The sequence below is a fragment of the Pinus tabuliformis genome, chromosome 6, assembly GCF_031772625.1.
Source record: "Pinus tabuliformis cultivar Carrire ecotype Pingquan chromosome 6, CPIR1, whole genome shotgun sequence".
Lineage (NCBI taxonomy): Eukaryota > Viridiplantae > Streptophyta > Pinopsida > Pinales > Pinaceae > Pinus > Pinus tabuliformis.
Window position 1 is genome coordinate 1868328115 of NC_142292.1, and position 25210 is coordinate 1868353324.

The following is a 25210-nucleotide window of genomic DNA, read 5'->3' on the forward strand; positions in this document are numbered from 1 at the left end:
TGGTGTAAGGCCACTGTCGCGCTGGGAACTTTTGATCATCACAATAAAAGACTTTAGGGTGCAATTTGTGGTGTCTTTGTCTCACTGATTTGTAGTATGTGTTGGGTACGGGCATTCCTATATTTGTGCTTTAAATATTAATTAAATCATTATTTCATTTGTAGATGATAGGAACATTCTATTGGTAACTTTTGGGCTTATCTTAGGTGATCTAATTCATTTTATGTTCTAAGGGTTGATTCTTGAGAAAATATATAGAGTTTGCAGGTTCCCCAGCCCTTGGACTCCAAGTTCATAAACTGTGGGCACAGGCTGACTATGTTTGGATTATGTATATTTTATGTGATTTTCTAACTTCACTAAGGTTGTGGTTTAACATATATTTCTTGAAATAAATATAACCATTGCAAAATCTACAAAATTTCTATTCTCAAAATAAATTCTAAGCATTGTACACTTGTATATTGTGTAAATATTTTTTGTATAATAATTTTGTAAATTATTTTATTTTGTAACCCTTGTTTAGCAACTGGGGTTTTTTGGGGTTTTGAAAATTTTAAATTTTTGGATATATTGGGGTTTTGGGCTCTTGTAAATTTATTTATGTAGGTGAAATCAAAGGAATATTGTTGGATTAGAGCTAGATCTAGGCCCTTGAGGGTAAGATCTAGCCTCTAAAAATTTTGTAGGACCAGCGATTAAAGATTTTGCAGTGAAATTGAAAATCTTAAGCAAAATAATTTTTTTTGGCTAGGATTTCGAATTTCTTAAGGCCTCTAAGCCCGATGCCCTCCTCCAAGCTAGTCATCCACCCTTCCAAGCCTCAGCGTCGGCCTTTTCTTGCTTCCAAGGGCTCGCAATAGGCCTCTAAGGGCCCCAGCCTACCCTTGGAGCCTTGTTGTGGGAGTTTTTAGGGCCTTGTAGGCCCAGTCATAAGGCCTAGCCCTCTCAGCCTGCCCTCCTTTGCTTGGCATAAGACCTAGAGGCCTTGTCCTTCCCTCCTAAGGCCTGTCGGAGGCCTTATCCCTCCTTCGTCCTCCCTTTTCTCTCCTTATTCCTCCTCCCCTGCCTCTTCTAGCCCTCCTTCCCTCTTCTTTCCTCCTTGTTGTGGGCTTTAGGCCTCTTGGCCTCCCCTATACCCTTGTCACAAGCCTCTTTGAGGCCTCAACCCTAGGTCACAACCCCTTAGGGTCTCTCGACGCCCTTTTTCAAGCCTAGCAATAGCCTTAGTCAGAGGCCTCCAAAGCAGTACACTTGCTACATGGCATTAGTAAGTCAATAAAGAGAAGTGGAGACAACCAAAGCAATACACTTGCTACATGGCATTAGTCAGTCAATTGGTAAATATCGAGCCTTCCAGTTATCAGGAGGTTGCACAGCAACAGGCGTGGCTGGATGCTATGGTTGAGGAGTACACCTCGATCATGCAGAACAATATTTGGTAGGTTGTACCCAGTTCGACAGATAGGGCAGTCGTTGGATCACACTAGATCTATAAGATCAAGCACGATGCAAATGGCAACATCGAAAAATACAAGGCTAGGTTCATGCCCAAGGGGTCCTCTCAGAATAAGGGAATAGATTATGAGGAGACATTTTCTCCTGTGGCCAAGTACACTTCCATACGAGCCATGATCTCATTAGCAACACAGATGGGATGGCAGAACTATCAGATGGATGTCAAGACGGCATTCCTGAATGGTGAACTAGAGGAGGAGGTGTATATAGAACAACTAGAGAGATATGTGGCATACAGTAGTGAGACCCACGTGTGCAAGTTGAAAAGAGCTTTGTATGGACTCAAGCAGGTTCCCAAAGCATGGTACGAGTGCATCGACAGAGACTTGTAGGGCATGGGCTTTGTGAAGAGTGAGGCGGATTCAAACCTCTTCTACTTGGTGATTGGGGGTGATATTCTCATTCTTGTCTTATATGTGGGTGACTTGTTCTTAACAGGTTCACTAGGGCTCGTCGAAGAGTGCAAGAGGTTTTTTGTAGGGGAGTTCAAGATGAAGGATTTGGGGTTCATGCACTATTTTCTAGGCATGGAGGTATGGCAAACAAATGGCGAGATTTTCCTTGGTCAAGGGAAATATTACATAGAGATCCTGAGGAGATTTGGGATGGAGGATTGCAGGGCCATGTCTACTCCCATGATCACGAATTGGAGGAAGATAGATGCATCCAGAGAAAAGGAGGTTGACTCACCTTGTACATGCAATTGATAGGCTCTCTCATGTATCTGGTCAACACCAAGCCAAACATATCCTATGCAGTAAACTCTCTAAGTCAATTCATGGTGGAGTCGAAGAGAGTGCATTGGATAGCAGCAAAACATGTGCTGAGGTATTTGCATGGCACAGTCGAGTATGGGATCAAATATGCTTGAGGTGATGGTGTCAGGTTGGTGGGCTATACTAATGTAGACTAGGTAGGGAACACAGTGGATAAAAAATCACTCCATGGTGTTACTTCAGCATGGGATCGAAAGTTGTTTCCTGGTACAATAGGAAGCAGAAGTTCATGGCACTAAGTTCTATCGAGGCAGAGTACATAGCAACTAGCATGGCTACATGCAACGCCATTTGGCTTCGGAAGCTGCTAGTAGCCTTGTTTGGTCAGAGGATAAAGACTACAGTGCTACACTGCGACAATCAGAGTTGCATCAGGTTGTCAGGGACTCCAAATGTATAGATATCAAATACCACTTCATCAAGGATTGTGTGCAGTGCAGGATTGTCCAACTACAATATATACTTACAGATCAGCAAATAGTAGATATTTTGACGAAGGCTTTGGGGAAGGCGCGGTTCATCTTCTTCAAAGACAAGTTGGGTGTTATGTAGAACACCTTCCTCGCTAAGGAGTGTTGGTGTAGCTCGAACAGGTGTTATAGTCTCAAATTGTGTCTACGAGGCTAGGGAACACACATTTTCTCCAATGCCCAAAAAATGTTTCATGAGAAAAGGCCATGATTAGATTTAATTAAGCAGTTAATTATTTCCTAAGTCCAACTTAGGGAAATGGCTTAATTAATCAGTATTAATTGGAGCAAATTGATTTTCCTCTAGAGATTTCCGAAAAAGTCATGAGAAAAGGTCAAGGTGATCTTAGCCATTGATTGTGATTAGATCATGGTTGTTGATTCTTCAAAAAAAGATTATAAGAGGAAATCGAAGGGCATTTGGAGAACACATCAAGACACAATTGTAGTAATAGCAAGGGTGCAGAGGCAGCGCAGGGACATCAGCACCAGGGGTTTCAGCATAGATTTTCGGAGAGATTCTTCACAGAGATTTCCAATGAGAGTTGGAGATCAACTTTTTTGCATAAAGAGGTCAATTTTCCAATGGTGTGAGTTGCTCCAGCAGGGAGTGCAAATTACCCTAGTAGGTAGTGTGAATTGCTCAAAGGGAGAGAAATTCTAGAGCAAGGAAATTCACACTTGAGATTGAGTTGCACATGAGAATCAATTTGCCAGTTGAGGTCCAGATTTTCAAGCGGAGGCCGAGTTAATTTTTCCAACCAGTGCGAGTTGCCAGGAGGGCCGAGTTTATTGTCATGCTACACGTGTGAGCCAGAACTAGGCTCCAACTACAGAGGGAGGCCGAATTTGTTTTGGCGGGTCGAATAGCGTCTAGGAGGTCAACGAGACTTGCAGAAGTGATCAGAATAACTTCCTGGAGGTTTCCCATCTTACAGCAAATAGTTGTAATATTTTTGCTGAAGAATTTTTAATAATAAAACCCTCATCTACAAACTAGCTTTCCCTCGGGAGTTTTTCCAAGGACATTTGTCCAAAGATACCGGTGTTCATTATTTGTGTGTGTGCATAATTTTCTCAGTTCCTGTGATTATTTATTTTCCGTCAAGTTGCAGTTGTGTTTATTCAGTGTTTGTCGCAAGCAATTTTGCAGTAGACAAATAATCTGAACAGGTAGGAGAATAATATCCAATAATTGCAATAGTATTTAAAATTTCACATATAATATCCCTTTGAAAATTTGTGGCAAAATTTGCCCTTAGGGTTAAAGAATAGATGACAAATTTTATTCCAGTATCACAATATCTTTTTAATACAACAGAGACGATAATGAAAACACAACAATCTAAACAAGTAAATGATTTTCAACAGTACGCATCAAGTTACAACATTCACTCCTAGGGTTGTTACACCAGTAGGGTTTATTGTACAACCTCAATAATTTGGTAGCAGTATCAACAATAACACTATCAGCAACAATTAACCAAATTACAATCCTGTTGTTACTGCTCACTTGCCTCAGCAACTTGCCACCTTCCTAATGGGCCTTGTTGCTACCACAAGGTGTACCTAGATATGGCTTAAAGATGAGTTGTTTCCCTAAACAATACTCAGATAGGGTCCACAATCACAAGATGCTCCTCGCTCTCAGCCTAACTCCAAATGACCATGCTGTTATAAGCCTTGAGGCATCTGCTATCTCAAATAGGGCTCTAGGGAATCTGCGTTGTCTTGGATAACCTATTCTACCACAAAAATCAATCCAAGAGGGTCATTGCCTAGATGCTACCTCAGAAAATGGCTTAGGGCTACTTCATTGCCCCCATGTTTCTCTTTAGATCAATCTGCTGCCACAGAGGAACTTCCCAAGGCAGGCTACATGCAACAGTAAGGCTTCAACCCTTGTAACTTGCCTCACATGCCCACGCTGCTATAGAACAGACTACCTGTTGCCAAGATAAGGGCTCTGCTGCCGTAAAATTGCCTTAATCAAACCCCGTGCCAAGTATTGCTCCACTGATGCCCTAAAATGGCCTTAGACAGACCGAATTGCTCCTCAGATTAATCACTCCATAGAAACCCTTGCTTGCCAAAATCAAATGAAAAGTGTCTCAACAAATTATGTCAAATATATTAGAGGAAAAGAGGGAACTGGCTAGAGTCGAATCTTTGACCACCGAAACCAATCAAAATAAAAAGGGGTCTTAAAACCCTTAGAGCTTCAGCTCACAAAACAAAAGTATCCAACAACCATCATGAGAATAATGGTTCTCCTCTCTTATTTATAGACTCTGTTTGGGGCTCATCTCTTAATTTTAATTTGAGGGGCTAACAAGTTTCCCTCCAGTTAGCCCCAATTCCTTCACAAGTTTTCTCTAATTACCCAATTTTGGCCAATGTTGCCCCAAAAACTTTGAATAATGGGTTTCCTCTTTATAATTGACTATAACCTAGGGGGTTGGATAGGCTACTTTGTCCTCCCTTGGGCAATTAATTAGTAGAGGACATTACAAGCGAAGCACCAAGCATTAGTCATGCAGCTTGGCCAACCCGTGATTCTAATAGTCCTAGTACTACTACTAAGGTTGCAAATGTCCCTAAGAAGTCTGAAGGCTTTAAGCGAGATGATGTCTATGTAGCTCCTGTTGTTGATCCCATTTCTAGTAGTTGTGATGAGTTTGATGAGTGTGATTATGTATTTTATTGTTGATATGTATTGCACTTGGAGCCATTTTGATATATTCACCCTCACATGGTATATAGATGAGCAAACTTTGCATACTTTGTTTCTAATGGTTTGGATATTCAAAATAATGTTTTTTCATTAAAAATTAATTATTTTATGTATTTTTTTTAAAAATGGTTCATTGAATTCGAGTCTGAGTTGAAGCCCAGTTTCATAGGTGGCCAAATAGAAGACCAGTTCCAAGTTTTAAAACTACGCTATAGACTGCAGGTGTTTGCTTTATTGGTGGTTTATCAAGGTCCCCTCCAAAGCTCACTTGGCCAAGAGTGGCCTTTATGATGGTTTCTGCCTCTCTTGTCCACAGGCAGAAATGGTGAAGCAAATTTTATAGGAATGCCCTTTTGCAAGGCCTTGCTGGGCACAGGTGCAATCTCAGTTGACAAACATTCTTCAGGGACGTCTGCATTGGAGCACAGTTTTGTTGCGAGATTCCAGATCTGTGATAGGTATTCTCTGGCTTGTCTTTGACACTGTTTGAGAGTTTCTGCATTGTTTATTCTTTGGAAACTCTGCTCCAAATATGTATTTAAAAATGAGGTCAGTTCTTTGGTCACTTTCTCTCAGTTATGGAGAGATGAAGTATGTATGCAACTGCTGGCAAAAGGATCATTGCTGAGTAAGGATGCAAAATTATTAGACCATGCCCCTTATTCTGATTTTATGGCTGCCTTACTTGCTTTAAGGAAGAGGATATAAATTTCAAAGTAAATACCCTTTCATTTTCATTTTTCTTTTTGCTGCTGAAGTAAATAATTTTCTGTATATATAAGAAATATTTTTACAACAAGGAAAAATACTCACTCTGTGGGGAGGAATTGGTGCCATAACTATCATTCTGAATGGTCTGACAAAGTTGTTTAAGAGGCCCATTCCAACTTTGAATATCATCAAGAAAACAGCTGCAGTCTCCTTTGAAGAATTGACAGGCCTTTTGTTGCAAGAAGAACAAGTGAATATGAAGTTTGGACATGAAGGGAGTTTTCACAATGTTTTCACTGCAGAATTAAAATATCACAGAAAAAGTTATCCAATCAAGCAACAACAAAGTATTCGGAGTTCATTCTTGAAAAGGTTGGCTACCATTGAAAGAATCTGGCCACTTCAAAAGGGATTGTGCGAAAAGGATAGAGATATGGTTCATAAGAACAAGCCTTCCAAAAGCAATTTGGTAGAGGATGATCATCATCGATTCATCGCCATGATATTGTGTGTCAAATATCCCAAGAAGTGAAGGGATCAAGTGTATCGTGTATACACTCCAGAGAAATTAAGAACATAACTCACAGAAATGAATTGTTTAAGAATCTTACTGAATATAAGTTGACAAAAGATGTAACTTTATGGGATGGGATATCTAGAAAGTAAAGGATAATCACGCATACGAGTCAAATCTATAGGTGGAAAGTTACAAAGCATAAGGAATGAGATAGAATTTGATTTGTGTGAATGAGATAGCCAAGCAAAACATAAAGGTGTAGTTTGACAACAAAGCGTCTTATCAAAGATAAGAACAAAGAGGTTGCCATAGGGACTATGCAAAAGGACCTTTATATGTCAAACACTTTGCTAATCAAGGGTACGGCATTGGTTGCAATACGTAAGCCCCAATATTTTCTTTGGCACAAAAGATATGGTCAAGAGTCATCCATATCTGGATTGATGAAAAATAAAAACATGGTAATTGGAATGCCACAAATTAGAGACAGGATAAAGAATTCTGATGCATGTATTGTCAGCAATTAGTGGGTGGATAGCTTTGAGAAATCAAAGAGGAGAGCAACACGGGTGCTTGAATTGATATATAGTGACATTTGTAGTCTGATAAGAGCCAAGTGACAAGGAGGATTGATTTACTTCATGCCCTTCATCGGCGACTTCTCCAAAAATATCTGAATCTAATTCCTAAAGAAAAGATCCAGGGCACTTGAAAAGTTGAAGGCATTCAAGTGGAATAGAGTTGAAAGCATTCAAAGTGGAAGTAGAAAGATCAAGTGGCTAAAGGATAAAGACACAAGGATTAATAATGACAGGGAATATGTCCCAGGCAAAATTCTAGTCTTGCAAGGAATCGAGAGACAGCTCATGGTTCCTTATACATCTCAGCAAAATGTAGTATTCGAAAGTTATATCAGAACCATAATGAATATGGCAAGGAGGATGTTGAAGGATAAAAGTTTTCCAAATAGGTTCTGGGCTGACGCAATAGATGCAGTTCTAGGAGTCCAGCATATGCAGTGCAGAAAAAGAGTACAGGATAAGCTTTCTCAGCTAGAGCACCACAGGTCAAGCACCTTAGAATCTTTGGATGCCCCAGTTATACACCAAAGAAAAAAAGGGAGAAGCCATTTAATAGAGGAAAAAAGTATTGGTTTGTTGGAAGCAGTAATTTTTACAAGGCATACAAGCTTCTTGATCCAAACACCAAAAAGATTACTGTAAGCAGAAGTGTAGTGTTTGATGAGAACTCGATTTTTCATCAAGGTGACCCATTTGGCATCAGAGTTGATCAAGTTGATAAGGAAATAACTCAAAATGCTTAGGAATATTCTAAGGAAGCTTCTTAAAAGGAAAAGCAAAAAGGTATAATCGATACTACGGAAATTCTAAAAGGAGCTAAGCAAGATGAAAAGGGCATAAGGACAACGTCCAAAGAAAAATCTGAAATTTGACTGGTAGTTAACTGTGTCTAAACATAATTCAGATGTAGTTTTTTTAATATCTTAATAGAATCTCATATTTCCTTTTAGAAAAAAGGTAAAAAGAAATTTTGTGGAAAACTTTTGAAAGGCAAACACATTATCAATGAGAAACACAATGTATGGAAGAATCAATTAGCATGAACAACGGGAATATCTGGAAGCTAAAAGCAGTACCAAAGATGTGCCAAGGACCTAGCAAAGCAGAGCTAAATGCCAATAGAATATCAAACAAATTATAATACCCAACCATGAACAATGAGGCCATGAGAAGTTCAATTCTTGTCCACAAGAGTACTTATCTGTAGACTGTGAAGGTATGAAGTAGAGAACACCTTCTATATTTGAACTTTTATAAATAATATCCCCGTGGTGTATATATGTTGTCATAACTTTGGTAGGTGCCTTCTAGATTATTTAATTCTTGCTTGCTAGTGTATTGCTGCATTGTCACAAAGCTAAGAAGCTCATTTTTCGTTGACTTAAAGGTCATGAGGAGATAATAACCTATCCTACTGTCAGTCAACTTTTCATAGCCTTTCCAAATAGGTTCTGGGCTGACGCAATAGATGCAGTTCTAGGAGTCCAGCATATGCAGTGCAGAAAAAGAGTACAGGATAAGCTTTCTCAGCTAGAGCACCACAGGTCACCTTAGAATCTTTGAATGCCCTAGTTATACACCAAAGAAAAAAAGGGAGAAGCCATTTAATAGAGGAAAAAAGTATTCGTTTGTTGGAAGCAGTAATTTTTACAAGGCATACAAGCTTCTTGATCCAAACACCAAAAAGATTACTGTAAGCAGAAGTGTAGTGTTTGATGAGAACTCGATTTTTCATCAAGGTGATCCATTTGGCATCAGAGTTGATCAAGTTGATAAGGAAATCACTCAAAATGCTTAGGAATATTCTAAGGAAGCTTCTTAAAAGGAAAAGCAAAAAGGTATAATCGATACTACGGAAATTCTAAAAGGAGCTAAGCAAGATGAAAAGGGCATAAGGACAAGGTCCAAAGAAAAATCTGAAATTTGACTGGTAGTTAACTGTGTCTAAACATATTTGAGATGCAGTTTTTTTAATATCTTAATAGAATCTCCTATTTCCTTTTAGAAAAAAGGTAAAAAGCAAGTTTGTGGAAAACTTTTGAAAAAACACATTATCAATGAGAAACACAATGTATGGAAGAATAAATTAGCATGAACAACGGGAATATCTGGAAGCTAAAAGCAGTACCAATCTGAAGACCCTAAAAGCCCCAAGGGTTGATTCAAAGATGTACCAAGGACCTAGCAAAGCAGAGCTAAATGCCAATAGAATATCAACAAATTATAATACCCAACCATGAACAATGAGGCCATGAGAAGTTCAATTCTTGTCCACAAGAGTACTTATCTGTAGACTGTGAAGGTATGAAGTAGAGAACACCTTCTATATTTGAACTTTTATAAATAATATCCTCATTGTGTATATATGTTGTCATAACTTTGGTAGGTGCCTTCTAGATTATTTAATTCTTGCTTGCTAGTGTATTGCTGCATTGTCACAAAAGCTAAGAAGCTCATTTTTCGTTGACTTAAAGGTCATGAGGAAATGATAACCTATCCTACTGTCAGTCAAATTTTCATAGTCTTTGTATTAAAAGTGTTAGGGTTGCTCTAGTAAACTTGACTCAATCAAGATATTGGCGGTATTCTGGCTCCAGGTATATGAGTATTCATGGTTTTTTCCCATCGTATTCATCTCCAATGAAGCCTATTTAAAGGCTAGAAAGATCAAAGGTAAATTGTCTAAGTGGCCACTGAGAACAAATAACAGTGTCTTTAGACACCACCATCTCCCTTGGCGCTCTGTGATCCACAGAAAGAAAATAGTGATGCAAAGAGGAATCCCCCCACTAGAGAAAATTTAGGAGAGGAAATCCACAGCGATAAACACAAGAGAAGAATTAGTCATTGATGCGGCGGCAAGGCAATTGCTATTCTACTAAGAGAGAGAAGTATTGCATTTAAGAACCCGGGCCGTGAGTAATGTTTCCATTGTGTAGGCCAAGTGATAATATAGAGCCTCGTGAGATGGTAATGATGGTTTGGTAAATGGAGGAGACGTTGGATAGAAATATCAGTGAAGTGCAAGTCATGATGAAAAGTCAAGTTTGGGCAAGATATAGAAGCCGAGAGAGTGGTAACATGGATGAGAATGAAAAGAATGAAGATGGATGAAAAAATGGAGATGAACAGAATGAAAATGGAGATGGATTCAATGAATGAGTCAGTGTGTGTGATGTGTGAACACCCTAAGAGTTTTGGTCCAAGTTGTGAACCCTATGATAGGAAGATGTATTCCCCTAAGAAGTTGTAAGACCTGATGATGAGGCAAACATGTTGCGCAGGAGCACGCATAGTTGTAAGGTCTTCAGAGCATGCTCAAGCATACATGCAATGCAAGTGGCGCATGGAGTTGTCAAGCTGTGGAATGGACCACTTGGAGAGGTACCAAGGTGGCAGGTGTATTGTTATCCTAGCTTGTGGGGGGAATGTGAGAACTCAGACAAGAAGGTTGATGAATGGGACCAGGTCAATCTCCCAGAGTCATGTTTAAGGGGGGGGGTTGTTAGGGTTGTTCTAGTAAACTTGACTCGTCAAGGTATTGGAGGTATTCTAGCTCCAGGTATATGAGTATTCATGGTTTTTTCCCATGGTATTCATCTGCAATGAAGCCTATTTAAAGGCTAGAAAGATTAAAAGTAAATTGTCTCGGTGGCCACTAAGAACAAATAACAGTGTCTTTAGACACCCCCATCTCTCTCGGCGCTCTGTGATCCCAACATAAAGGATGAAATATTCTCCCAACTATTCCTCACGATTATTTTGCATTTCATGCGCAGTTGAGATATTGATATGACCAAACCGTTGATAGAAAAATAAATGTCCAATTGTTCGGTAAACTACATTTGGACCTTGGCTTCCTTGGACTACTCTTTGTGAAAATTCCTACAACTGGAATCCTATTGCAGCGACTGAAATTTATTTTTCTAATTGTTAATTATTTTAACAATTTATCTGCTACGACAAATATCAAATAAATCACACTGCAACCTTCACAAATAAAATATTGCGGAAATAATGGCTCTGGAAACAAAAAAAATACTAGCACACAATAAAAATGACACCATTATTTTTGGACAAATGTCCCCGGAAAAACCCAACTTGGGAAAATCAGTGCAACAGTGAGGGTTTTATTATTATAATTTATGTAGCAGTGAAAATCTAAGTACAATCTATGGATGCCCAATTGGCAATCCAAACAGCAAAAAAAACTGTGCAAAATTATTTTAAGGAAATAACCCTTATTCCCCAAGCAATCCCTGCACAACTTCGTTCAGAAAACTTGGCCTCCTAAACCCTCTGCGTCAACCTCTGCATTGCTCTGCGCAGACCTTATGACGTCAAGTCTCCAACCTGCCTCTGATGAAGTCGTTATGCCTATCTTTGTTGAGGAAATCGCCTCTCCGACACTCTAGACCCTCTACCCGGCCTCTGGAACTGAGAACGAATTTCTCTCCAGCAAATCAAACTGCCTTTCTGAAGCAATTGTGCAGTCCTTTGTGCTACCTCACTGGGAATAACTCGGCCCTCTTGTTGCTGCCTCTTCGGATCTGGAAAACTTCCTCTGGATCACTGTCCCTACCCCTCGCTATCTTTATTGCCTCACTAAAGCTCGAATTCTCCGGCAACTAACAGCTGCTACTGTGGAAAATTGAATTCTCCAAGTGACTCTGGTGCACTCTCCATCACCACATTGATCCCTTCTTATGTCTTCCTATTGGGACTCCAATGACCTAGATTAAATCTTAATCAATGGCTCAAATCATTTTTGGATCGATCCGTGTGAGTTTCTAGAGAATTCTCACCTTATCTCAATTAATACTAATTAATTAACCACATTCCCTAAGTTTAGACGTAGGAAATATTTAAAAAACGGCTAATAATCTAATTGAGACACTTCTAGATGGAATTTCCATAAACGATTTATGGGTTTTGAAGATCTCATGTATTCTAGCCTCTCCACCAAATTTTGTGGCTAGAAAACATCTGATGCTACAAAAACTAACACTCTTTAAGGCTATAATCAAGGTCATGCAAAATAGCATTGCACAATGCACATTTTCATGAAGCAAAGATTATAGTGGGTCTTATTACAAAAATGTAACGAGTTACAATGATCATACCTCTCGTTAACACAAAATTGTTCATCCATTTTGAAGGATAACAATACATTTTATGTTGGATAGACTTATGTTATGATTTTACAAAAAATGTGTATAATATGTAACTTTAAATGATGAAAATCTGCCACATACTATTAATGACAAACTTATAGAGGGTGTTATGTGTGTGTTTGTTTTCAAATATTCCTACAAACGCACCCATCGATCGACACAAACATATGACATGCGCATGCACAAACTCATGCAAATCTGTGTGGTATACATGCGTATCTACTAACATACATATAATATCATTCACCAAGGCACAGACATGTACATGATATCTAATGATTTTGTTCAGCATATAGGGTAATAAAAGGCAGAACTCGTCCAGCAACCTGGGAAAGGATGCTGACAAAGCAGAAAAAACAATCAACCTACCTGATCTTTAACTGCATCCTCTCGCCATTCCCTTTGAAACTTCATTAATAACAGAACAAGCAATCTCTGCAACTCGGGAGGAACCTCAGGTGGGAACAACTTTTGAATCTCATCTTTGTTGAAGTTCTCATAAACACACCTTCGAATCAATATGCGAAGGCATACCAAAAGCTGCATGAAGCAGACATAAGAACAACTGGTCAGAAGAAAATAATTTTAATGAATCATTTTATATTGTAAATGATGATGCACTCTCTCATTCATGGCATGAATTACAGTAACTGGTTTAAAAAAATACGGATATGCCTACAACTCATAAAATAGATACTGATATGCCTGCAACTTTGATGTTTGAACTGCAAAAGGGTGTCACTCTAGTTATATATAAATAAAGTATATGGTTTTCTCTCTTTTCTTAAAGTACTTGTCAATCTACTTCTTTCGCGCTTAACCCGAATTGATCTCTGAAACTTAGATTGTGTAATTAATCCACTATTCAAATATTCAAATCAGTGCGAAGCGGACCTTTTCTATTATATTTGGTCGCAATATAGTAGACATGTGCCTGCCCTCTTTATTATCATGATTTCTGATGCCAGTTTCTGTCAGTCCTATTAACCACTTCAGCTTGAGGAGAGTGCCAACATGATTTTTCATGTATTTATTATTAGCCAAAAACCAACATAAATTTCGAAGAAAAATACCCTTTTCTGATAAACCTATAAAGGTAAATAAATGATTGATTCCATCTGTTGGGCTAGGGTCTACTCGCTATAATTCACTGGACCAAAACTTCCGAGGTGCAAGGTCGTGTTAATGAGATTAATAGTAAATACGCATTCAGTGCTTATGCAGAGGTGCTGTTGATGAAGGTTCCCATGCTAATGTTGTCTTTGAGAAAGAGGTTGCATAAGTCTTGGGTAGTTGTAGCTTCATAGCCAACAAGTTGCACCCTCTCTAGACGAAAAGGCTGGACCAACCCCAAAAATAAAATAAAAAAGATAAATTTCCCACGTGAGGTTACAATCCATCATTGGAATTGAGGTTTTGGTCTGTCTCTGGGTAAAAGCTGAATTGGCAAATGCCATTGAATGACCAATCAATTCTGAATAATTTGCAAATTATAACAAGAAGCACTTCACCCAGCATAGGTTTAGTCTGTCTCTAGGTAAAAGTTGAATTGGCAAATGCCACCGGATGACCAATCAATTCACAATAATTTGCAAAGTACAACAAGAAGGACTTCAATATACATAAATTTGTCAAATAAATGGGTTTTAGAATCACTTTGACTTGAAACCGAAAAGAGATCATGTGAGGGTTAATGTTTTTCGTAGCTGGCAGAAATTCGAGAGCAGAATTTACAATAAAATGCAATGTATGGAGCAGGTTGGAGGAGCTGAAGCAGAGCAAATACAAACAAAGATAGAGGGGACTTACAGGGTCCAAGTCGTTCTCGGCGGGGAGCTGAAGGAGATCTTGAATGTAAGCTTTCTCTGGAGCATCGAGGCCTGTCTTACGAGTTCTCCAGAGGGATTGGAGTATGTGTTCCACTGATTCCTTGGACTTGGCTCTCACCAGCACTGGCAAGTGATCCCACAGTGCATGGTCCATAATATATTTTTGTTTCCTTCGTATATTTATCTGTTTTACCAGGATGTGAACGAAGCGATTATGGACATTGGGTAGACCCTCGCAACAGAGACCACAAACCCAGCATGCACTAATGTCGTACTTCGTAATTATTCTTTGTTTCCATGTCAAATATTCTCTTTTCATAAAATTTTCATAAAAGAGGCATCCAACTCTTTCAGACGCATTGATTGAATTAAACCTGGTATATAAGTGTTTGGGAGTAAACTCTTACCGTTGTTAGTGCGACCCAATTCTTTCAGACGCATTGATTGAATTAAACCTGGTATATAAGTGTTTGGGAGTAAACTCTTACCGTTGTTAGTGCGACCCAATTTATCAGTCGTGACCAATCACGGATTGATGAATTTGGTTTTCATATAAAACAATCTGGTTTTCATATTAAATTCACCATAAAAATAATAATAATATTTTTTATAAGTTTGGTTAGGACTACAACATTATCATGTTTAACATATTTGGGGCAATGAATTGAACTAGTCATTTCAGATTAAAGAGTGCCTTAACAAAGTACCCAATCACTGTGTATCCAAGATCCCATGGGCTCTTCTCAACTCTATTCTTATAAAGGACCATTTTTCCCCTTGTAAAAGTTTATGGGAATAGAAAATATTAAAATACCACCATTAAAGAGATATTAATATAGAGTTTATGGAAACGTCAGAAAAAAGTTGTTCTCTCGCATTGCGCTCTCCCTTTGAGACTTCGACCTTCTCTTTCCTTTGCCTCCTTCTCCCATGGCCCCTTCAGAGTCTGATCCAGAGGGGGCTCGATCTACTGTTCCCCCCCTGCCCTCCCCTGATGTTGTTGCTATGGCATTTGTCAATCTCATTTCCTCCCTTGGTGCCTCTCGAGATCATCCATCTATTTCCAAGTTTGTCAAAAAACTAGAAGATATTCCTGAAATCGTTTTGCCTCCTACATTGCCTCGAAGAGCTGCTCTCTCTTTGTCTGAGAGGGGATTGGTTGGTCAATTCACGAGCCTTTGGCCCTCTCCAAAAATAGTGCAAAAATTGGTGGAAAGAAACTAGGCTCCTTCAACTCAAGGCCAAATATCCATTTGCTTCTGTGGTAGAGGCTACTTCACTTTCTATTTTGATTCCACGGAAGATAGAGATCTTATTTTCAGAAATGGACCTTATTTCATGGACATGAGAGGTCTATATCTTAATAGATGGACCTTGGACTTCGATCCCGAACTTGATGTCCCTAATGCAGTTCCAGTTTGGGTTTGTCTCCCTCACCTTCCTCTTCATTGTTGGGGAGATTCAATGCATTTGGAAATACATTGACAGGAGTGAACCAAAAGAAAATATGCATGCATGCGCTAGAATTTGTGTGGAAGTTGACCTGGGAAAGGGACTACCAGAAGCAGTGAAGATCAAGGTAGATAATTGGGCTCACATACAACAGCTAGACTACGAGAAACTTCCTTTCAAATGCAAGGTATGTCATGAATACGGTCATTTTGCAAATAGATGTCCAAAGACATAAGTAAAAGAATCAGTTGAAACAAAAGAACCTCAATGGGAAATTGTCAAATGCAAAAAATCTGGAAATAAGTCTCCAAAGCCCTTTATCCCCTCCTCTTCAGTTCCCCCTACCCAGGCTGATCCCCCTTCTTCCTCTCCCCTCTCTCAGCCTCTAGATTCAAATCCCTTTGCCTCTCTAGCTCCCCTTCTTGACCCTCCCCCAGTTAGCAGGGTGTCTCTTCTCCCTGAATCCTTTGTTTCGTCCCTCCCATCCCGCCTCATCCCCTCTTCCTCCCCTCCTCCCACACCCTATCTCCCCAGGCCCTCCCTCGAGCCCTCTTCCTCCCTCCTTTGAAAGGATTCTCACAAGAAACCAATCCAAGGAATCTCTCTTTCCTCCTTATAGCCATAAAAAAACTGGAAGGAAATCAAATAAGGAAATAAGAGATGAAGCAGCACAAAAAGAAACAGCCATGGGAACCCATCAACCAATGGAGACCTATATAGAAAAGGGTGTCAGGAATAAGGAAAAATTATCTCACACAGTTCGAGGGAAAGGTCCCTCAGCACCATTCCATAATAAATAATGAATTGGGTCTCCTAGAATTGTAGAGGTCTATGACATCCCACGAAAGTTAATGCGGCAAAAGATCTTGTTAGAACTGAATGTCCCAATATCGTCCTAATTCAGGAGGCCAAGTCATTTGAACAAGAAATGAACCAGATAATCCAAAAAATAAAGTATTATGAAGGAACAGTTATAAATGCAATAGGCACCTCTGGACGCATTTGCACAATGTGGAACCAATCCTCTTGGGAACTTATTTGTTTGATCAAAGAGAAACATTGGATAAAAATTGAACTCAAAAACAAAAACTTTGGATTTCAAATCAGTGTATTCAATATCTATGCCCCCTCTCATTTCAGAGACAATGAGCAATGTTGGAAATCCTTGGTTGATCAACTAGACTCATAAATAAAAGGAAAATCTATAATTGGAGGAGACTTTAATCTAATTCTGAACACAAATAAAAAGCAAGGAGGCAGTTTTAAGTCGGACCCTTTCAGAGACAAGCTCGAAAACATCTTAGAAGTTCAAAGTCTAGTGGATATTACACCAAAGAATGGAAAGTTTACTTGAAGCAACAGAAGATTCGGTCCATGCAACATCAAAGAAAGACTGGATAGGTTTTTAATTCAAGACAACCTCATATCTGACTCTACACTGGTGACATCAAAAATCATCCCCTCAGTTGCATTGGATCATAAGCCCATTGCTATAAAATATGGGGAAGGTGAAAATCTGGTACCGCCTCCCTTCTGTTATAATTCCCTTTGGACCAATTTTGAAGAAGTTAGAATGCTCGTCTCTTCAGCCTGGAATCAAAGTATTAATGGTTCCCCAAGTTTTATTTGGGAAACAAAGTTAAAGAATGTCATAAATAAATTAAAGGAATGTGTCAGATTGAACTATAAAGAGCCACATCAAAATAAAATGGAGTTAGACCATGTCCAAGAGAGCATGGAAGAAGGAGAGGTCAAAAAAGAAATGCAAATGAAAGAAAAAGAAATATATTGGGAAATATACAAGAATAATAGAAGAGAGGAAGAAACCTGGAGTTTAAAATCCAGGAACTTATAGATACAGGTTGGAGACAAGAACGGAACCTTCTTCCACAATACCACTAAAATGAGAAGGGTTAAAAACCGCATTGAGTCAATCATAGGTGAAGGGAATGTTGAAAAAAAGGGGCAAGAAGAAATCAAAAAGGAAGCACGCCAACATTACAAAAGCTTGTTATCTGCTGAGATAGGGAACTCTAGCTATGAAGACTTCATTAGACATATTCCTAATTTAGTCTTAAAGGAGGCTAATTCTTCTCTTCCAAACAAGTAGAGGAAGAGGAAATTCAATCTACAATATGGAATCTTCACCTGATAAAGCTCCAAGGCTCGATGGCTTCTCCATTGCCTTCTTCTACTCGTTCTGGATGCTCATAAAAAAAGACCTCCTAAAAATGGTTCGATGGGTCTTCAGAAAAAAGGAAAATAGGAGGCAACACTAATTCCAATTTTCTAGTTCTTATCCCTAAAGAATCTAGGCCCTCCTCCTTTCATCGCTTTAGACCTATATCTCTGTGCAACTCATCCTACAAAATTATCTCCAAGATTTTAGCAAATAGGCTCAAGCAACTCCTCCCCATCTTGATTTCTAAAAATCAAGGCGGTTTTGTACCAAACAGACAAATAGTCGACAACATTTTGTTGTTCAAGAAGCCATCCATTCCAATCTATCTAGAAAAGAAAAAAGTTTCATTCTGAAGCTCGATATGGCCAACGCATTTGTTAGAGTTAGCCACTCCTTCCTTATCGTTGTCCTACAAAAGCTTGGATTTGCCCCTAATTTCATAGATCTTATAAAAGCATGTATTCAAGGCCCCTGGATTTCCCCTCTAATCAATGGAAGACCAAGGAGATTTTTCCAAAATTCTAGAGGTCTTAGACAAGGTTGTCCTCTTTCACCTTTCCTCTGCATCATCATGGAAGAATCTTTGAGTAGGAATATAGAACATATCATATAGTGTGGCTCTATCACTGGCATCCATTTCAACAGAGGATTCAAGAGCATAAACCACTCTCAATTTGTCTATGATACCCTATTTATGCGGGGTGCTTTGTGTATTGTTGCAAAAAGATTCAAAATCTTTTTGGATAAATTTTTGGAGGCCTCAAGAGGTTTCCTAAATAATGCAAAGAGCAGCATATATGGATGGAACACCCCAATAAGAATTCTCCAGCACATTTCACAAATATTCAGAGTTCTTTTCAAAACAAATTGGTCTCACTTCAAACACTTGGGACTGCCTATTTCAAAAGAGGTTTTGAAGGCTAAGATCTGGTATTCTTCTGTAGACAAGACGAAGAAGAAAATTCAAAATTGGGGTATGCACTGGCTTAATTTAGCGAGTAGAATAATATTGCTCAAATCTATTTTATCATCCCTTCCTTTATATCAATTTGCAATCATTCAAGCTCTTGTTGGAATTCAAAAGTAGATAGAATTAATTATAAGAAATTTCTTATGGCAAGGTGGCAAAACAAAGACCAAGAAATTTAGCTTGGTCAATTGGAATCAAGTCACTGCTCCTTATGAGAAGGGAGGAACTTCTATTCGACTCCCCAGTTTAATGAACATTTCCTTTGGAGAAAAACTTATATGGAGATTCATCACAGGTGAAATCACTTGGTGGAAATAGGTGATAGAGAAAAATATATATGAACTCCTCTCGACAGTATCTTCTCACATTAAAATTGGCCATTAGACCTTGCACCCAATTATGGAAACTATGTAAAAAAACTTTGTCTCTAGTCAAAGAAAACACTTCCAGAATCCCTGGTGGAGGGAAGGATATAAATATATAGAGTGACAACATCCTGGGCAAAACCTCTCTCTCTGACCTTCAAGGTATTCTCCCTCTCAAGACATGGATGATTAGCAGACGCTTTTATTCTCTTGCCCATATCTCTTATTGGAATCAACAAGACAGTTCTTGGGATGGATGGAACCCCCCAACATTTCCTCCCGAACTTAGCAACCAATGGAATTTTCTTCTCCTCCACCTAAAGGGAGCAGCACCAATTAGTTTTAGGTAGCAAGATAATTTCAAATGGAATCCAACATGTGGTGAATTCTCAGTCAAATAAAGTTATGGAAAGCTACAAGAAGACTATCATCATCCTGAATGGCCTCTTTGGAAATCAGTCTGGAAGATTGAAAGTCTACCTAAAAAAAAAAGAAAAAAGAAAAAAATTGGACCATGCTTAAAGGGAAAATCCTAACTATAGAAAATCTTAGGCAAAGAGGCATTCATGGTCCCTTCATATGCCCCTTGTGTCATAGAGCAGAAGAAACTACACAACATATTTTCATCAGTTGTGAATTCTCCACAGAATGCTGGCAAATTTTGGTCAATCCTCTCGAAGTCCACATCAACTCAAGTCTCATTGTATCAGATTTCTTTGCTAATTGGAAATCCAGTTATCCCTACTCTTTAAAAAAATAAGAACATGTTAAAGAGATTCTGGATAAGTCTCCCTTCATTTTTATGTTGACAGATATGGCTAGCTAGAAATAAGCTCATATTTCAAAGCACAAAGCCAGAAATTCGAAAAATCTTGGCCAAAACTTGGAGTCTGGAAACTGAATTCATACTATCAAAAGGGATAAAGAATCTGGATGAAAACCTTCTCTAACAAGAAGAAAAAAATTGGTTTAAATTCATGTTGGATCGACATTCAATTGTGGGATGCCTTCCCATAATTACCCATCCCAAGCTTGGTAATTGGAAGATCCACTCGAATGAAAGGGACTTATCAACCTCGTTAAATTCCCTTAAGAGACCTTGCTTTTTTTTCGATGGAGCCTCCAAATCCAATCCTGGTTATGCAAGAGTAGGTGGGTTTATCTTTGATCATCTTAGTGCAAACGCAATCTCCGTCGAGTGGGGTCTTGGCATCGATTCAAACAATAAAGCAAAGGGATATGGTTTTCTAATGGGTTCCCAAATCCTCAACAGCGAAAACTATATGAATCCAATCATAATTAGGGATTTTGTTATTCTCATTCAACAAATGGTCATGAAATCGAAGCCCAAAAAGTCGATCTTTCCCAAATTATCTCCAGAATCCAACACCATTTAATTTTTTTAGGAGAGGTCTCTTACTTCCATGTTCTCTGAAAAAATAACAATATTGTTGACGAGTATGCAAACAAGGCTCGCATCAGACCTCAAGGACAGGCAAGAATAAACCAGGATATCTTTACCAAATCCATCCCATAATTCTTCCCCTTCATTTGTTCATTCCGTTCTCAGAAAGCATCACATCCTTTTATCCTCCTTTCAAATACTTGTCAATGTCATTATCTCATCATATCCCCCTTCAGTCAAAGCTCTATCCTCAATGTAGATATGCGACCCTCCTCAATTTCACTCCTCTGACTGCTATGCATATCAAAGCCATTGATATGATGACTCTCTGGTATCTCGGGCTCCCCATCTGGCTCCTCCTATCTTTATATTCCCCTCGCCTCCTTCCCCTCTTCGCGCAACTCTTTGTTTCTATTTTCTATGCTCCCGTGATTTTCCTTCCTTCCTGCAGAGAAGTTCCCTCGATTCTCAACGTCCTTCCCTTCTATCCCCTCCTGCCCCTCAGCTGCACCATTTCTTTCCTATCCTCTCTTTGCCCCCCTTTTCTTTCTGATTCCTCACTCCCTCCAGCATGGATTTGATGTAATCTTGCCCGATTGCAAGTCCTTTAAAGTGGTTTTGGAACAAATTCAAGCTCTCCACAACCAGCATAAAGAAAAATGCAAAACAAAGATGGGATATCTTAATTTCCAATGTAATGAGCATCAGAAATCCATTGAGAAGCTCAACAATCGTTGTGCACACGTTGCGAACACCCTCCATACCTTGCAAGACTTGGTGGCCAAGAAACCAGGTGAAAATTCAAACTCGATGGATCACGGCAACAAGTATCAGCTGAATGAAGAGAATTCAATTAATAAAGAATGAAATGAACAATCAGCTTCAGGAATCATCAGGATTTGCTTCACACATCAACAAAAAACAACCTCTGTCCCGACACTTGATTCTCTCTTTAAATTAGATATGCTTAGCAAATGTATTTCACTTTCTAGTAGTTTGTAAGAACTTTTAAGCTAAATGTAGTTGGCAAACTAGGAATTTATGAACTATATGTAAAAGCAAGATATAATGGATATGGGATTTTTGCTATTCTATTCTCCCTGGTCTGTTCAATCCCTATGTACTTGGGAGTTTCTCTCCCCATTTTTTTGGAATGAATATACTATAACTGAGTTTCTTTCCCCTTGATGTGAAGTCACCGGTTCAATTCCCTGCCCAATTGGGGTGATATATTAGACACGATGAAGATATAGTTCTGCCAAGCTTACAAAACAAAAAATATTAAAATGAATAAATGCAAGAATAAACCAAGATATATTTACCAAATCCATCACATAATTATTCCCTTTCATTTGTTCATTCCATTCTCAGAAAGCATCGCATCTTGTTATCCTCCTTTCAAATACTTGTTAATGTCATTATCTCATCGTATCCCCCTTCAGTCAAAGTTCTATCCTCAATGCAGATATTCGACCCTCCTCGATTTCACTCCTCTGACTGCTACGCATATCAAATCCATTAGTATGATGACTCTCTGGTATCTCGAGCTCCCCATCTGGCTCCTCCTATCTTTATATTCCTCCCGCCTCCTTCCCCTTTCTCGCATCTCTCTATTTCTATTTTCTATGCTCCCGTGCTTTTCCTTTCTTCCTGCAGAGAAGTTCCCTCGATTCTCAGTGTCCTTCCCTTCTATCCCCACCTGCCCCTCAATTGCACCATTTCTTTCCTATCCTCTCTTTGCCCCTTATTATTTCTGATTCCTCACTCCCTCCAGCATGGATCTGATGCAGTCCTGCCTGCATTGCAAGTCCCTTAAAGTGGTTTTGGAACAAATTCGAACTCTCCACAACCAGTGGAAAGAAAAATGCAGATCAACGATGGGATATCTTAATTTCCAATGTAATGAGCATCAGAAATCCATTGAGAAGCTCAACAATCATTGTGCACACCTTGAGAATGCCCTCCATACCTTGCAAGACTTGGTGGCCAAGAAACTAGGTGAAAATTCAAACTCGATGGATCGCGAAAGCAAGTATCAGTCAAATGAAGAGAATTCCATTAATAAAGAATGAAAGTAACAATCAACTACAAGAATCATTAGGATTTGCTTGACACATCAATAGAAAACAACCTTTGTCCCGACACTTGATTCTATATCTAAATTAGATACGCTTAGCAAATGTATTTCACTTCTCCAGTAGTTAGTAAGAACTTTTAAGCTAAATGTAGTAGGCAAATTAGGAATTTATGAACTATATGTAAAAGCAGGATATAATGGATCTGAGATTTTTGCTATTCTCTTCTCCCTAGTCTGTTCAATCCCTATGTACTCTGGAGTTTCTCTCCCGCTTTTTTTGGAATGAATATAGTATAACCGATCTTGTACTATATATATATAGATAGAGAGAGAGAGAGAGAGAGAGAGAGAGAGAGAGAGAGAGAGATTAAAATTATTAAAATAAATGTCCACTAGGTCTTGGATAGATGATATGATCGGGTGCTTTGTTAAGGCACTCCTTGATGTGAAGTCACCGGTTCAATTCCCTGACCGATAAGGGTGATATATTGGACATGATGAAGATGTAATCCTGCCAAGATTACAAAAAAAATATTAAAATGAATAAATGCCATAATTGAAGAGAGATATTGATAGAAGGGGAGTTATTTATACCATCATAGATCCATGTTAGCTTTGGAGCTATGGAGCTACTGACCGCTGAGAGGGATCAAATCTCTTTTTACAGGTTTGCATACTAGTACAACCACATTAAAAATATTAATGTGGTTAATATAGTGGAAGGCTTCATAAATATAACAAAAAAAAGTATTGCAACAAAAAAAAAATTGCAACAAGAAGAATGTCTTACCAATGCACACATTTATGTGATTAACCATGTATAAAAAAGTTATGGGTCAACTTTAACTTGAGAAAAATTGGAATTACACATCTTATTATAAAATGGACCATTTTGTTAAATAAAATTTGCTTATATATAAATGAATGTGTTTTTTTTTACAAAAACGGGTAGTGGATATATTAGATACTTGGCCTTAATGCCAAAAATTGGATTACAAAAGGTGAGTCTAATTCCACAAGTACCGCACAACCATGCAAGGCCATGGCATTTATGCTTAGCTCACATCTCTTTTTGGCTGCTACTATGAGGTCAATTTCAGAGATTTTCCCAAGTTTATGAATACATACAAACTGGTTTAACAAAAAGTAGTAAAACATGACAGCTATCTAAATTAAGGAATTGGTTCCCATGTTTCCTATCCGCCTCTGAGTAAGGCTCCAGCCGTAAGGAGGGCTGCTTTGTTGGCTTCAATGTCCGCCTCCTTATTATTAGCTCTCAACACATGGTAGAAATTCAAATTCTGGAAAGAGTCTCCAAGGTCTGTTATTCTAAAGATCGGCCTTGCAAACCTTAGATCTGTTGGCTTAGAATGTGTCACCATAGTGTTGATGATGACCTGAGAGTCCCCAAATACATTAGCCTCCCTGATGTTCAGCACTTTCAAAAACTTGAGCCCTTGGAAAAGAGCAAAAGCCTCAACTTGAATGCTAGAAGCAATGCCCAAACCCCAGGCGAAACTGTGTATCCTTATGCCATCTGGATTCAATATGACGCCTCCAACGCCAGCTCTTCCAGGATTGGCCTTTGCAGCCTCATCAAAAAAGAGAGAGTATCTCTGTTACTTTGTATTCCAATCATGGAATTCTTTTGCTGAAACTCTTATTTGCCAATCTTTGGGGAGGGAGATACTATTTGCAATTTTTTGGAACTGAAGATTGAGAGAGGAGCCCCAATTTATATCTTGTTGGCTGAGATTTAAATCGTCTTTATGATCTCTCAGACACTCTTTTAGCTGGCATTTAATCTTAACTACCACAAGCTTGGCATCTTGTTCGTAGTTTCTAAAAATCCTTTTATTTCGCTCAAGCCAAACCTGCCAACAAATTATTTTAGGGAGAGCAGACCAAGCAGCTCTGATAATTTTGTTTTTTGGGGGAGGTCCAGGATACCTTTGCAGCCATTTAGCAAAAAGTTCGGGAATGGAGGAAGGCAACGCGAAGCTGGAACTCAAAGTTCCCAACAATTCTGTCCAAATCTGCAAAGTGAAGGTGCATTCAAGCATCAGATGAATTACGCTTTCCTGGTTTACCTTACAAAGGCTGCACCTTGAAGGACCGTGGAAACCACGCTTCTGAAGATTTTCATCTGTCAAGATTTTGGAGTGACATAGCAGCTAGTTGAAGAAGTCGATTTTAGGCAAGGAGGGATAATGCCATATCCCTTTCCACGACTCAGGGTTCGTGGCCACGTGAGGGCGCTCACACAACTTGGCATAACCTTGAGCAACGGTGTATCCACCAACCAGTGTACCCCATCCTCTTGATTCTCGATTTCGATCCAGCGATGGAGCTAATCCGTTGAGCTTGGAAAGTAGGATCTCACGCTCCATAGATAAATCTGGGGGCGTTTGAAGATTCCAACTAGCCCAACGTGAATTCTGCCAAATTG

At 39.0% G+C, this 25210-nt stretch overlaps 1 protein-coding gene across 1 annotated transcript in view; it reads right to left on the reverse strand.

Moving 5' to 3' along the window:
- The window catches only part of LOC149266597 (uncharacterized), a 39444-nt gene extending 24758 nt beyond the window's left edge, over window positions 1-14686 (reverse strand). Inside the window, exons 1-2 of the mRNA XM_089397042.1 lie at window positions 14291-14686; window positions 12851-13021 (exon numbers count right to left, since the gene is read on the reverse strand). Of these exons, the coding sequence (XP_089253168.1) occupies window positions 12851-13021; window positions 14291-14629 (510 nt within the window). The 5' untranslated portion in view covers window positions 14630-14686. The remainder of the gene's footprint in view (window positions 1-12850; window positions 13022-14290) is intronic.
- Window positions 14687-25210: the final 10524 nt, after the last annotated feature.